Genomic DNA, 15946 nt, shown 5'->3' on the forward strand with positions numbered 1-15946 from the left:
AATAAAATACCTATAAATATACCTTGAGGTTTCTGTACAGGTAGGGTAAATCGTTCTTCATGTTCATTATGGTTGTTTTGCAGGCGGGATGTTGTATTTTTAACATTTGGCTCCAGTGAGGCATGCTGCTCAGCCTGAGGTGTGTCAGGTATAAAGAATATGAATGTTCCTCTCATATCAGTAACTGTGCTTCAGGACCAAAGCCAGGACATCTCTGCTCTCAGCCTTTTGACCACAACCTCATTAATCACACTCCTACACATGACATAGAGTAATTACCTCGTGCTGATACTCACACACTCTCACCCACACCTTCTGCACACTCTGTGTAAAAGTATGCATAAACAGGCAGAACAAACGACAATCATACGCATTAACGTGAACACAGTTTGAACAGGTGTACTTCGGTTTGCATCATGGGAACACCTGAGCCACACACACACACACACACACACACACACACACACACAGACACAGAGTTTCAAGGGTAGAAGCTGCCACACATAGAGGGGTGTGTATTTTCGAGGTGTTGAGCAGGTCATGGATCCCTCCTGCTTGGGGAGGGAGTCAGTCTGTCTAGGCATGATGAAACCCTCCGCCTGTCCTCATTCATCATACCCACTACACATATTAATTATCACAAACCTTCAGACTTACAGCAGAGGACACACACACACACTGACAACCCCCTCCTCTCTCGGCCCTCTCGCCCAGCCGACACTACTCCCTCAGACCTACACTTCAGTTAAAAATCAACTGTGAGGGCAGACACTGGTGCTGCTTGTGAGCGCCTGTGGCATTACAAGTCAGCAGAGTGTTTTCAGAGGACACCTGGATGTCATTTATCGCTGGCAGGCTGTTCCAACCCAAAATCTGACAGTGGAGGTGCGGTCATATCGATCACACCACAAGAACGTTTCTGCTTATCAGCGGGTTTCGAGGGATACAATTTAATTCACAATGACCAAACCTAATCAGTGGCTTATTAAAAAAAAAAATACATGAGACAACATTTTCTGACTAACCCATTCCTGAGACACTTCCCCATGAACTTCAGAATTTCACAGGTGCTCTTATAACATTTGCACATGGTCAACTGTTAGAAACACACATAAAACATCAACTTCTCTCTTGACAAACCAACCCTTCACATTATTCAAAGTATATTTTTGGCTCAGATAGTTCTACTCTTAAGGAGAGGCTAAATAAACAATTTAAAACTATTTCTTCAGAAAAACCTCCAGAAAAACTCCTGATATTTCCAGGAGGAGCTGTATGTGTGAGCGCCTAATTTTTGAGTGAGCTGATCTGAGAATGCAGCAGGATATTATCCGGAGAAATCACCTCGAATGCGTGGGAGAGGGTGGTGACGTTTATATCCACTGAACAAGCTGGATGTAGAATGAAAACACAAAATGTTCTTTCAGTTTGTTATTTGGTTCTTTACTCTCTTTCACCTGGGGCTAAAGGTTTGATAACCTGTCATCCTGCTTGTTTTGAGGATGGAAAACGGAGAAGGAAAAACAAACTTTGCTCATAGCATCACAATATTTTCTCGCAGGAAGCCGAGGACTGTGCTTTTCAGCTCGTATTCTCCACCCAGGTTATACTCTGTTCATTTTGCTATGCGAGGCTTTATGAGCACGAGGAGCTCCAGCTGTCAGCACCCATCTCCCGATACCCATAAAGCTTTTTGTTGTGGGCTCATTCCCAGTAATTGGTTTGCATTATGTGCCCACTATGGACCAGAACCTGCACTTTCAGCCATTTCACTGCTGTTCCTGTGGTGTCACCTGGGTTTAAATGGCGTGATTTTCACATGAATTACAGGAAAATACTTCAAACTGGAATCATGTGTGTTGTGCATGAACAGTAGGTCGTTGTGTTTCTGCCTGACAGTTGTCCAGCCCCCTCCCACAGTGATTTTAGGATTCCCCTTGAGCCTGGTGTTAATTGAGAGGAGATCATTAGCTAGAGTTTGGTCCTCTTTTCTTTTTTAATCTTTTATAATAAGACAGAGAGCAGCTTGTGTCTGTCACTAGATGAAAGTCCTCTAAATGACCGCCGTTGGTCCTAAGCAGCGACGTCTCCCCTTTCATCAGACAACGCCCCTCTCTTCTTTGCCGTTCCTCTGACACCAGCCACACGAGCAGCGCCAAACCTCCCCAAAACCACCGGCCAATTAGAAGGGACACGAGAAAGATGAAACGCCATTATCGCGCTCTCCTCGGCCATACGTCCAACCAATTAACAGCAATGAGTGCAGTCAAAAAGAGGGAATAATCCTCCGCTCCTGCCCACAGCCAAGAGAGGGAGCAGTCAGCGCTGTGTGCAGGCAGTGACAGAACAGACACAGGGACAGTTAATTGATCTTCATTACGTTAATTATGGCTGTGATGTGGAGCAGAGAATGAAGTATGGGTCACACTGTAGTGTCTAAATGTAGCCTGTTAAGCTTTCTGCTGACCTTGAAGTGAGCGAGCGTTTGTGCATGAAGAGCTCCACTGCACTTTTAAATCTCTGCCAGGCTGATGGTTATCCGTTGTAAATCTCACCCTTCTCACTTGCTTTAAACTGCCTGAGGTCCCGCCTTACCTCTTCAAACTTCAACAAAAAAAACCTGCAAGCTTTCTGCAGGCATGAGTGTGTGAGATCTCCTCCTGTCCACTCCAGTGCACGGATGGCTGCACTGTCAGCAAGCCTGACTCTGCCCTTGCATTTGAATAAACACCATCTGAGTTGGCTGCTCCTGTATAAGATCTGTCAGGAAGCTGCCACCCAGTGATCCCACAGACTCTGACCTCTGTCCCTTGGGGAGCGGCTGACGGGACGTTGTGGTGACAGGGTGTCTCTCCTGTCGATCCGCGTGCTGATACGCCGTACACCCTTGTCCAGCTCCGTTCACAACTCGAGTGGATTGCTGCTCTGCCCTATGCATCGGAAATGAGCTGGGGCTACTTTGCAGGATGCAATGCACAAGTCGCAGGGATCAGATAAACACAAGCCTGTCACGAAGATTGATAGTTCCCTGGAATTTTTGTTGTCGTCTTGTCAGTAGAATAAACTTTTCCCTGCTGAATAATTGAGTCCTTCAGCTGAAGAGCCCTGTCAAGCCTTTGTTAGGTTTACACTCTGGAGAGTGTTTCCCGGATAGAGAAGAGCGGAGGATGTGAAGTACTTGCTGATGTATGACTGCAAGTTGTTTCAGAGATAAATACATTTCAAGCAAACATTTGTTTTTTTTTAGCTTACTAAAGTCTTCATGTGTTATATAAGATCCAAACTTCATCACTTGTTGCTCTCCGCAGGGAACATTTTAAAGCAGCAGCCATCTGTTCTCCAGCTCATCACACTTGGTTTTAACATGGGGATAATGATTCCTGACAGCTAGAGGTATAGACCGATCAACTGTTTTTATAAACTATCCAAATGGTTATCTAAATCTGTGATTATACTACAGTAACTGAATCTTTGTCCTAATAGCAAGTGTGAAGACATCAGCAGACTTCATGGTTAAACGCTTCTCCACTGTCTCATTAAAGCATTTACTTTAATATTTCTCATGTCATTCCAACAGTCAAAGAGGTGGTACATGTATCAGAGCCAGGTGTGCCTCAAACGATATATATTGTGTCTGTGAGGAACAGGGATTTGCTAGTCCGTCCCCAATGATGAGAAAAGTCCATCCTCTCCATCTTTTGCCTGCTCCAATTTTCTGAAAATGTGGGCTCAAACAGACCGTTTGGAGATTTTCCCTTCATGACATCACAAAACCTTTTCCAGTAGTCAGACACAGTTAGTCAATAATCATATAAGCAGATGTAGTTCATATATCATCTATCTTTGGAAACGCATGATCTGCCAAGGTGTTAACAGCTGTGCTTACAGCTGATCTGATCAGCCTTTAAGTTCCTTAAAGTGTCTAATGTCTGAAGTCCTTACTTCTCTTTCTACTCTGTCATTTCTTGTTTGCATGAAGCAGCACATATTATTCTTGGTTTCAAAAGGTGTTTTCTTACTTTTTCATTATTAGTTTAATGATATTACTACACAATCACTCCATCACTTCTCGCTCTCTGTATGCCAGGTGTTGAAGTTGTTGCTATCTTTCTGCCCTGCCTCTGTGCTCATCACACCGGTCATCAAATGACAAAAAAAAACACTTTTCAGCACGGCTAAATGTATCTTTGTACAACAACTGACGGTTTAGTTTCATCGTGGGTTAGCAATTATCAGATTCAGAAATACTTTTTTAATCCCAGGGGGAAATTCGGTAATCTATGAAAGTCAAATGTTAACACGTTTGAATTAACACCTCAGCATGAGACTTTGAATTATGGGATGAAAAGCAAACGCCTAACCTGTTTTATCCCACCTGATTCCAATTAAGCACAATTCCAACAAAGCATAGATGTTCCTCAACCAAAAACTAATTATCGTTTGCACTGAAAGCAGGTAAAGGGTTAATAGGTGATTAACTTGCTTTCTGTTGATTGATTTTACTCTCCTTTTCTTTGAGCGTGGAAATCACTGTGTGGTAGAACAATTTTGTTTATTTCATATGGAATTTCGTTAAACGAACCATGAACTCATCTGCAAGTAAATACCACCAAATAACACCAGCATGAAACCTCCTCCATACTGAAGCCTCCGCTCTCCTCCAGCGACACACCTCCAACCCCTCTCCACTTGCATTTGTACAAAGGAGGCTCTCGCAAACAGTGGACTAAATTGTCCTTTGCTGTAGCTGATTGCCTGTGGCCTGCATTGTAGTGTTAGCATGCTCATTTTAGCACACTTTAGTTAGCTCGTAGCTTCACATAGCATGTAAATTTACATGGATGGACCGTGACCTAAATACTCTTACGTGACATCCAAATAAGCAGTGAATATGTCATTCTTCTTTTCTCTAGCCGGCCTCCCCGTCCATGTAAACATGATGTAAACATGGCGCCAACAACAACACAGCCAGCGGGACTCGAGCTTCTCACTAATTGTCGACAGTATTCAGAGAGACATTTACACAGGAGATACTTGATTTCTGAAATATTTATGTGTAAAATGTTGCACATTCTGCCTTTAATAAGCTTGTGCCTTTACATTTTGAAACATTGGGATTTGTTTCGAATACAGAAAAGTCATTAAAGCCTGCCAACACTAGAACACCTCCCACTGTGCTATAAAAAATGTATTCACACTACAGCCCCCACCACCACCACCACCACCACCATCCATCTCCCCCAGAGAGATGACACAAATTGCGCTCAGTCTTTTAAAACTGTCTAAAAATTCTCACTGCCATGTCTCCATCATTGTTGACAGATCTCCATGGTAACAGCTTGCAAATCATAAGGTTGTCATTGTCTATTTTTCTATGACTATGGAACACAATTAACAAATTTAACATCACGCTATATACAAAAAAGACTTGAATCTACAGATTGAGACCAAATTAACTTCAAAGAAAATGTTTCCTAAAGTAATAAATCAACTAAGATGTAGGCTCGTTCTCTCATAGAGCTCTATACAAACTGATTTTCTTTTTTCAGACGCATCTGTTGCCCCCTGCTGGCCACTAGAAACAATGCAGGTTAAACACACATCCTTTGTGACCTCACATCTGAAAGTCGATCTGCAGAGACATTATGAGTGAAACAAAACGCCAGCTGAAGGTCATTGTCGGACTGTCAAACTGACTAACCTCAGAAAACTATTTTATTGTATGGAGGCTCAAGGGACAGACATTATACTTTATTTTGTTTTCTGTAAACTTAATCCAGGCAGTAATAACAATGTCACCACAGAACAATTATGAAAACAGGTAAGTGAGATGTTGCAGTAAATGCTACAAGACGGCACAGACTCTCTGGAAAACACAGAACAGAAGACCTTTGCAGTCACTGATGTACTCCCTCTCTCTCTCTCTGTATCTCTCTCTCTCTCTTTAAAAAGTATGTGGCCCTCAATGTAAGATTTATGTGTTTCAAATACATTTAAAATGTCCATTCAATTTAATGACACAACTTCAGTGAAAAACAGACTAATACACTTAATGTAATGCATATTTATGAGTAAAACCAAAAGGATTACACGTACTGTACATGTGATTATTATTCACAGGTCTGCTCAACCTCACAATATGACCAGGACCGCATAAAACAGCACACACTGGATCGTCCAATCAAAAAGAAAAGCCTATGCCTGTATTTGTAATAAGTGGGCACAAAGAAAATCCAGACCCACAAACTGTAAGGCTGCTGATTAATGGAAGTAAAAACACACAGGGTGAAAAGCCTCTCACAGCTTTGGAAGAGGCAAATTAACGTTCAGGGGAGAGAAATCGTACACAGAAAAATATCAGATTTTGTCTTCCTGGTTTGTTGTACACAACACCATAATTTGTGTTTGAAGTGTCACAGTGATTTCACACTTTTAAGTGATTCTCTACTAAAATATCCTAAATGCATATTATCATATTTTCAAAGCTTAACAATGTGTGTATAAATATTTTATTTAATTTGCAACTAGACATGCCGTTTGTGAGTTTTAGCATACTTTGCCACTGAGTTTGGAACATTTTGAGCACATTGATAGAGTGCAGAGAAATTGGTTATGCTGCAGATTATAAATATTTCTATAGTAAATACATCTGCAGATCGCCTTATGTTGCAAATAAACTTTCAAGTTGACCACAGACACTGCTCCTGATGTGAGAAAAAACATCTGAGGATTAAGGTCGAGCAGATGTTTAGTCAATCTGTGGTGAGGTTTTCACTTTGGGGGCAAAGAATTGGACCACTTTGTCCTAACAGCACTGTGGCTCTCATATGACTCTTTTTTATGATATAAGCTGATTAATAAATAAATCTGTTCCTGTTGGTGTGATCTAGTGTGGCACTACATACCTTTGTTTTGTCGTACAGTGCGTGGTTGTCCAAAAGCAACCTCCGCTCCATTCGAGCGTACCTCCTCAGGTCTCTCTCAAACTGCTGTGGAAGAAAGAATCAAAGGTCTGAAACCAAATCTTTGTTCAGTTATTTCGATGGCACAGAAAGAAAGTAGTGATGCCTCCATTTCATTTTCTATCCAAAAAGATAACCAGAAAAAAAGGTATTTTATGTCAGATATTTCTCATATATTCATATGATAATCTGCACTGTTAAAAGTCTTTGTATTCTTGTTTAATATTATTTAAGTATCTGTCGGACTTTGCCTCGAATAGAATCACTTTTTGTTAAAAATGAAGACTACACCGTCGGTGACCTTGATGTTGTTCTTGCCTTGTAGCACATTTTACAGCATGCTGTTGTCACACAGGAGGAATGATTGCTCATGAAATGCACTAACTCCAACTTTTTGGAGTCCTGCAGCTACTGCTCACTGTCAGCCAGAGTGTAATCCTTCATACCCTGGAGCCGGTCCAGCCCAGCAGAGCAAAGGCATAGCGATCCATGGGTGGCGACACCAAGTCCACGCGCACTGCCCTCCAGCCCCTGCTGTCCCCCTCTGCGATGTGCAGACCCCCCTCCACTTGGCTGCCCTCCAGCCGCAGGATCAGGAAGCACTTGGCAAAGTGGTCCATGGCCTCGAACCTGTGGCAGGGAAGCTTCGACATATCAAAGGTGGAGGCCTGGTACTCAGTGTAGAGAAGAATTCCCTGGGAAAGAGAGAGAAATTAAAAATATTAGGATGGACAATATATGTTTATTGGCTTTTTATGTTGTCTTTGTTGAATACATGTTTCTGCTGTTAAACCACTGTGAAACCTAAAGAATAGCTTGACCCTCTAAACAGTGCGTTTCAGCTGCTGTCTCTTTAAGGCCCCACTCTCACTTTGTTCTGATTTGCCAGTTCTGTAGAATCCTTCTGGGGCGCAGAACGCTGCAGGGCTACCAGGGGGAGGGCTGCTCTCCAGTGCTGGGAGAAGAGAGCCTATGTAAGAGGTTCACCAACTTACTTAGAGGCTTGTAGCCGTCTTGTGAAATTCTTGGTTTCATATCGTTGAACAATCGAGTGATTTGCAGGATGAGCCGTTTAGCGCCCCCTGCAGACTTATCCTGGGATTACTGAAACATACGTTTACCCCATGAGTTGAAACTTTGCCCATGTTTAGTATGGGCATCCAGCATTGTAACACTACATGAGAGTGTTACAATGGGGATCAGCATAATCGGTCAACTTTAAGGAACCGCTAAATGGGAGTTAGCAAATCACAGACATAGGGAGGGAAATGGCCATGAAAGGCTTTAATAAATCAATTCTTAAACTCACAGGTAGCCAGTGAAGGGAAGCAACGACAGGTGTAATGTGGTCACGAATATTGCTGTTCGTCAAAATCCTGGCAGCAGCAATTTCAATTCATACATGGCACTTTTCACGACTCAAGTCACAGAGTTATTTAGATGAACACAATACAATATAACCTTAAGGAAAAACCATAATGTGGCTTCTGTACCACCCAATAAGAAGCATGCAGGACTGATGATGCAATAACCCGGTGCATTAAACAGCAAAACAAAACACAGAAGAATCTCAGTAAACCACGGGTGAAGGTATCCCTCAGTCTTTGTTTACCAAGGATACAAACCAGTCCGTTTCACATTATCCATGAGCATTAATAGCAGTTTAAGCTGTAATGCTGTCAACTTTAATACAAACATTAAATAAATGAAAAGTCTGGCAAAACGGCTAAACCCTTTTGCGTTGGTTTTGCCGAGGGACTTAAAGGAGGACAGCCTGTGTATGTCTCTTACGCGAGCACCCGAGGGCCCTGACAGCAAAAAGCCGGTCACCTTTCATCTGCAGCCCAGACTACAGAGCAGCCAAAAAGAGCTGATCCTCTCCCTACCAGAGGATCAGAGGCTGGATACTGGCTGACAGACGGTTATAAGTACAGAGGCGTAGCCTGTATGGGAGATGTTAATCACCCCTTTAAACTATCAAATATCTCCCTTCATCAATTTTCTAAAGTGATACCACAGAAACCATGCCATATCTGAAGTCATTTGGTCAGAAGCACTGAGGACTTTGTCAGGCCTGATAGATGCCCTGCTATATTAAAGGAAAAGTAGGCATGCATGACTATACAGTATATATCATGTTCTACTTAGTGCTCCAGGATCAAACTGGGATCATAAAGCACAATAAGAGTGAAGTCTTGAATAGATTCATGGTGTTTGCCAGCTGACTATCATATCCCCCTCTTTTTTCTAACCAATTCAAACAGCTTCTCTTTTCTCACTGATTCGCTGCAGAACGTTTGATGACATTAAATACGCTGCTCCTGCCAAAAACTCATGTCATTTTTAATTTAATGAATATTGTCAGTGTCAAACACAGATGACTCTGGTTGGCGCTGGTAGCCTATAGTGGTTAGTGTGAAAGCCCCACGTGCGGAGGCTACTGCCCTCCAAGAGGCTGGCCAAGGTTCGAATCCGACCTGTGGCTTCTTTCCTGCATGTCATTCCCCACATTTTTCTCTCTTCCCAGTTTCTGCCTCTATCCTCTGTCTTATCTTTAACATAATGGCATAAAAAGCAAAGACTCTCTTGTTATCTTACAGGTAAGGTGAGAGTTCAGCTACAGAGAAACCAGCTTAGTTTAGATTTGTCACCATATGTTGTCATTTAAAACACCAGCCCGATCACAGAGAAACTCCAGTTACAGGATTCACAATCATTAGAATCTTGTCACAGATAGTCAGCGCTGCAGTTCTCACATCTGTTATCTAACCAAACGTTTCTGCTCTCCCTGAAAAACTGGCAGAAAAACCGATTCTTCACATTTTGGGAGATCAAGTTGGTTTAGAAAGAGGCCTTGAAGAAGAAATGAAGACGTGAAAATTGTTGATTCTGATTTCTGAGGTTGGATATTTGCCATACTAAAATAAAAACATAATGATTTCAAATGGTTTGGTTCCCTTTTTGGTAAATTAACAGGCGTTCATCAGCATTGAAGGACTAGTGCCGAAACGCGTCCGTTGCTGTTGCTGCCTTATACCCGGATAAAAAGAAACTTAAAGGACATTTGTGTGCTAATATAATCATCAGAAAGATCAAAAAAACTTTTATTCCCTTTATCCAAAGGCAGCGTTCTGGTTTAAACATTGGCCTGAATTACACACATGCACAAACAGGCTCTGTGGACATGCATAAATGAAGAGATGTTAGAGTGGGGCTGCTACACAGGGAGCACACCATAGCTGTTAGTGGTATGCTGACTTGCTCAAGGGCCACTTGGCAGTACTCGGGAAGTGACCTGGCACCGCTCCAACTTTCAACCCAACCCCTTACAGTCTGAGCTACTTCAGCCCCAACTAACAGATTAACACATATTGTAGGGCTGACATCCAATTAGCCCGTATAACTACTTTAAATAAATTCCAAACATTCAAAAATCGAGAGTCAAGTCATCTTGATTGGTTAATTGAAGTTTGATAAGAACACCAGTGACTCTTCATCGGAGCTAAGAACAGAGAAAGCCATAGGACTAAAGATGCCAGACACCGTGGGAACATCTGCTCTGACTTGTCATCAGGCTAAGATGAGCCCCGAGTGGTGAGAAAAGAGAAGGCTAAGTGTTAGATCCAGCAGAGAGACAAGCCTCCAGTCAGCCGTACAACATGACTGAAGCCCATTCCCTGATAAACGGTCACACTCCTTTGATAATGGAAATCTCTGCCAAGTAAGATGTCAGTTTGTTGAAGAGAGAGAATGAGGGAGGTTCACCGAAGAGAAACAAAGCTGTTAGCGGAGAAGAGAGTGCCAGAAAGTAAGAGAATAAAAGACTCAACCTGTGAGAGAATGTAAAAGGGTGGACGAGGTGATAGGAGGAGGGACAGAAAAAAGAAAAGAAAGAAAGAGCATGAATTGATTTCCTCCTGGCCGTGCCCCAGCTGATTATACTTCTCCTTGGATGTGGGAGTGTTAAGACGATTAAGATTACAAATTGTCAATTGAATTCCAGCTCCCGGCGTAATTGTTGGGATACTACTCTCCTCTCAGTGGCCATGAATCTACTGCACCCTCCTTAAAGAGCAATAATTGGGGAAGCGAGTGCAGCGGGCAGCCACTCAGCCTGTCCAACCCGATGACTGAGGTTAATCACAAAACATTTAACACCCACCCAGCACTCCAATGGTTCGCCACTGTGCAAATTATCAGATGAGGGCGACTCTTCTTCTGGCAAAGGAGTTACAGAGGGGAAAATCTTGATTGTCACATGGGAGTAGATCTCAAGGAAACACCAACCCCCCCACCTCAATTTTTCCTCCTTAGGCTCTGACTCGTTTAAAACGCAATCACAGGCAAAAAAAAAAAAAAGGATGTCACCCTGTGCTGCACCCCTGGACTGCTCTCCATCTGCATTTCGAGATAACCATTCACCTCTGTGTGGAAAAAGCTGGCAGAGGGACTCTTAGAGATCCCTTTACATTCAGTAATAGCTTAGCTTAAGGCAGTGACAGCTCCCACTTAGATAATGAGCCCAGAATGACAGCATTAAAGCACTTAAACACTGACTAATCTGAAATTAAAACCCCCGGGAGACACACTTGAGACAAGTTGCGGGAGAAGGTCTGCAACCAATCTAATCCGCGAGGCCACAGATGTAGGTCCGTACTTATTTAAGAAGATATTTTGGGTCCTCCTGGCAGAGCATTTATACACGACCCTGAATCATTGTGATGCCTTCAGAGGAAAGTAATAAGAAGTTATGGGCGACAGCAGGACAGACTATTAAGTAGCTGAATATGGGTACCCGTTCAGTGAGGTTTGCCGCCCTCCCGCCTACACACACACACTTTGGAGTCTCCCTCTTTCTGCCTGACACAAATACACAACGCTCACAAATCTAGCATTAAAACAGGATGTCATCAAGTCCTCTGTCTCAGCATTGCCGGAGGCTGTTTAGCCCAATAGCGCTCTGTAATCATCTCCCACGCAGCAGGTAATGTCAGCGAGCATCTGAGAGTAAGCTTATTCCAGCAGAACTGTTTACAGAGGGAATTACAGAGGAGGACAGCGGGAAGATAATCTTTCCCCCACAGCTTCGCCTCTTGAGCACTGAAAGAAAAAAGGATCAAGTGAGCACAGCTTTCCCAAATTGGGAGCTGAAATGGTATAAATTGTATTTTCTCTATTTGAGATTTTACTCCTTTGTTTACTCCACTGGATTAAAGGGACCTGTGTCCACAAAGCTTTAATGGTATATACGTTGGATATATATATATTTATATATGGATGCATGTCATATTCATGTGTGAACAGACGGATATCTAATCAGTTAAGGATTCTTCTTATTTACAGAAGCCCTATGAAAACATGCCTCCAGACATTTTATCAAGTTATTTGTGGTTGTTTTCTGGAGATCTAGACTCATTTATAATGTATCCCTAAAGTTAAAAACCACAAACAAACATAGAAACAGGCTTAACGTATGGTCAATGGTAACATGGCATGCATGGTCTGGACTGCAACAGCAGCCAGCACCATTGTTATTGTATCTTTTCCTTAAGGTTTATTTGTGGGATCTTTATGCCTTTATTTACATTTAGGGATAGAAAAGTGACTAGAGACAGAAACCAGGAAGAGAGAGAGAGTGGAGAATGACAAGCAGGAAAGGAGCCACAGGTCGGATTTGAACCCGGTCTAAGCCTCTGTACATGGGTCATGCACACTTAACACTAGGCCACCAGCGCCCCTTGTTATTGTTTCTAGATCGCCAGTAAGTGTTCCTTTTTGCACAAGTAAACTGGATTTGTTATCCTGAGATATCAACTAAAACAAGTCGATATTTATATTATTGATATATTGCAGAATGCTCATAACCACAGCATTATATAGAGAAATAAAATGTATGGATGCATGGTCACTGTCTCATACTGTGAACACAACTGTCCATCTTGATGATTTCGCTTATCAATTCATAGAAATACGGTTTCATAAATCACCGAGATTGCACATCTCAAATTGCATCGCAGTATTATCAGGCAACAGTTTCTATTGATAAAACAAAGAATGCCATTTGTTTTCACTGATCTGCAGTACTGACTCAGCAGAACTGAAAAGATCCAGCATCTTCACACAGATATTTACACCAAGGGAGAGCAAGTTTGAGAGAGATGCTGCAGAATAACATAATTATTTTGTAGACTAATCTTCCACATAATCAAGAACATAAGGTTAGGAAAGGGCTCCATTTAAATATTTCAGGCCTGAAACATCCTCACTGATAAACATCAAGGATAAACTTAAACATACTGTGAGGAGTTTTTAACCGATTATGAAATAGACCCAAATGTGTATTGATGCCACTACTGTGTATGACTTACAGAGGTGCAAGGTCGTCTTTATCATCCCTGTGAGAGGGCAACTTGTCAGCAGTAAAAGCATTCCAGCCAACAATCAACATACAACATAAGGAGACACTAAGAGTGCACTCACACTACGCCCAATTGCCCCCGGACCGTGCACAATGGCCCCGCCTTCTCCCCATTCCTCCACTGGTTTGCCGTTACACTGTTCCAGGATTAACCGGGCCCTAGCACGCTTACTTCTTGTGCATAGCATTGTTATACAACACATGCATGGCTTCACGTGATCATGAAGCGTGCTCAGTTTACAAAACAGGCCAAGTCCAAAAATTTAAAATAGACGCATGGTTGAGTCCGCTTCCATACATCGGAGAAAAACACAGAACAAGACTGCAACTTTACTGACTTTGTGGATTATTATGAGTTATTTTAGTCAGATACAGCCAGAACACCCTGGGATTTTTCTCGACAATGGAAGGCTGTCCACCTTTCATGCCCGTGCATGAGCAACTGTAACGTACAGAAGAACACCTCTTCCATCGCACCAAAGCCAAGGAAGACCCTTGGCAAGCATTCAATCCTAAAATGCTGTGATGATGTATTTTTAACAATTATTGTTTCATGTTTGTTATGTGCTGTCCTGTTATATAGTTTATGTCTTTCATATCTTTATTGTTATGCCCTTGGTGTATAAGACGAATCCCCCTCTGGGCCATAAAGGTTTCATGCATTCAATGATTCACACTGAGTATGACTGTTTAAAGGAGGTAGGATGAGATTGCTGGTTGGAGAATTGTTCACGCACATTCAGGACAGGATCAGCAAATCATGACATACCCCTTTTTTTTTCATAAGATAGTCAAATTCAGAGTTCCTCATGGGAGCTTTTACATGACAGGATAAGAACGAAGCTCTGGGATGCATTAAAAAATAAAAAGGCTTTAATAGATCATTTCAAGGGAGGGTATCCAGATTTTTTAACAATCCAACCATGTCCATCAAAGAATTTTCTTTGTTGCAGTGCAGTGTGATGGTCGCAGCAGACACCTGCATCCACGAGGCTGACTCTTTGGTGTCAGGACATGAGGAGCTCTGATCTCATCTCTCATTCGCTCTGACTCACAGAAAGACTTCAAAACACACCTTCAAGTCACAGATTAGGCGCCCATTAGCCGAGGCTGTTTGAACCTCGCTTTGACTTTGATTCTGAGCTTTGCCCGGAATAAAAGAGACTGTTAGCTGGAATTAAAGTGCAGAGGTTTGCATGTCCTCTCAATGTCAGTCAAAGTAGCCTTCAGTGCTCCGGTTGTATTCGGATCTCAGAGTGACTAACTCCATTTGACTGCAAAATAACCCCACAGCTGTAAGGGCAGCTCCGCCTGAATCACTTATTCAACCACAGGGGAAACTCTGCGATCCCTAACCACACTGACTCACACCAAATCGGCACAATAAAAGCCTGAGCTGAATCACATTATCATGGTGGCAATGCATACAAAGCTCGGCCTTCAGAAAGCAAAACTTCTGCAGTGTTTAGAGACGGAGATGATAGATGGATGGAGGATGAAACATGGGGCCTCTCCGTCTCTCTGTTGCTATTACCAGGGCCAAGCTGAATCTCATCTGTCTGCCACGGGAGCTGGTGGCTGACCTTGCCTCTGCCCCCGAGTTATGCTTTCAGAATATCAGCAGGAGGGGCATGGAGGAGGGGGAAGGAAAAATGATGAACCCGATTTTACAAGGACGTTTCTGGATAGATGTATTTTTAACTCCCTGCAGGCTGAAGAGGGGGTGCAGGGACCGCTCGTGATATTAGTCCTGAGTGAAGACACGTGGGCCCCCCGGGGACTTGATTGCAGATGACAAGGTTACACGACTTAGAGTCAACCTCTGCTACCCCCAGTTAATCACTGTCTCTTGTGTCCTCGTCCCTGCAGACCTGTCCCCTCTGCAGCCCTCGTCGCTCGAGCCATCTGAGAAGCTGTAAGCTCCTAAAGCCTCCTTTAACACCTGCCCTTCTGCCTAATTCACCGTCTCACATCATTCTACCTCCTTATCACCGCACATTCACACACTGCCACACCGTCACCTCGTTCCCTCTCCTCGGCGAGTGGCTGTGAGCTTTGAGAGCTCCCCGTGATACAGTTAGTGGGAGGTAATTATCGTAGGAATGGACGTCTGACGGAGTGGAGCTCTGTGGAGGTGTGGTGTGTGTGTGTGTGTGTGTGTGTGGGGGGGGGGGGGGGGGGGGGGGGGTGTTATTTTTAAACCCAGAGATGACAGAAAGAAGCCGACAGCTAGACCAGACAGAGCGGCCCTGCTCTTCATCAAACACTTGTCTCCTCTCATGACCCTCTTCAACTACTCATTTATCTTTGGAAGGAAACTGTGTTGACAAAGGAAAGTCCTTGCACACCTTGTCCCTGGCTTTTTTTTAATGGTGCAGAATGTCATGTGCAGCACATCTTCTGAAAGTGATATTGACCAGAGTGTTTACTGCAAAACAGTAATAGCCAACTCTTTTGTCGTAATTCAAAACAAATACCTAAAACAGATCACAGAGTGTATCAATCCGTTTATCAATGTGTCATGCATAAACAATACAACCAGCCCCAAACAGGCTTACAAGACACC

General features: G+C 43.0%; 1 protein-coding gene across 1 annotated transcript in view; it reads right to left on the reverse strand.

Moving 5' to 3' along the window:
- Positions 1-15946, reverse strand: part of dntt (deoxynucleotidyltransferase, terminal) — a 94957-nt gene that overhangs the window by 24305 nt on the left and 54706 nt on the right. Inside the window, exons 10-11 of the mRNA XM_061040719.1 lie at positions 7409-7657; positions 6906-6989 (exon numbers count right to left, since the gene is read on the reverse strand). Coding sequence (XP_060896702.1) covers positions 6906-6989; positions 7409-7657 — 333 coding nt within the window. The remainder of the gene's footprint in view (positions 1-6905; positions 6990-7408; positions 7658-15946) is intronic.

Source organism: Labrus mixtus, chromosome 6 (genome assembly GCF_963584025.1).
Source record: "Labrus mixtus chromosome 6, fLabMix1.1, whole genome shotgun sequence".
Taxonomy (NCBI): Eukaryota; Metazoa; Chordata; class Actinopteri; order Labriformes; family Labridae; genus Labrus; species Labrus mixtus.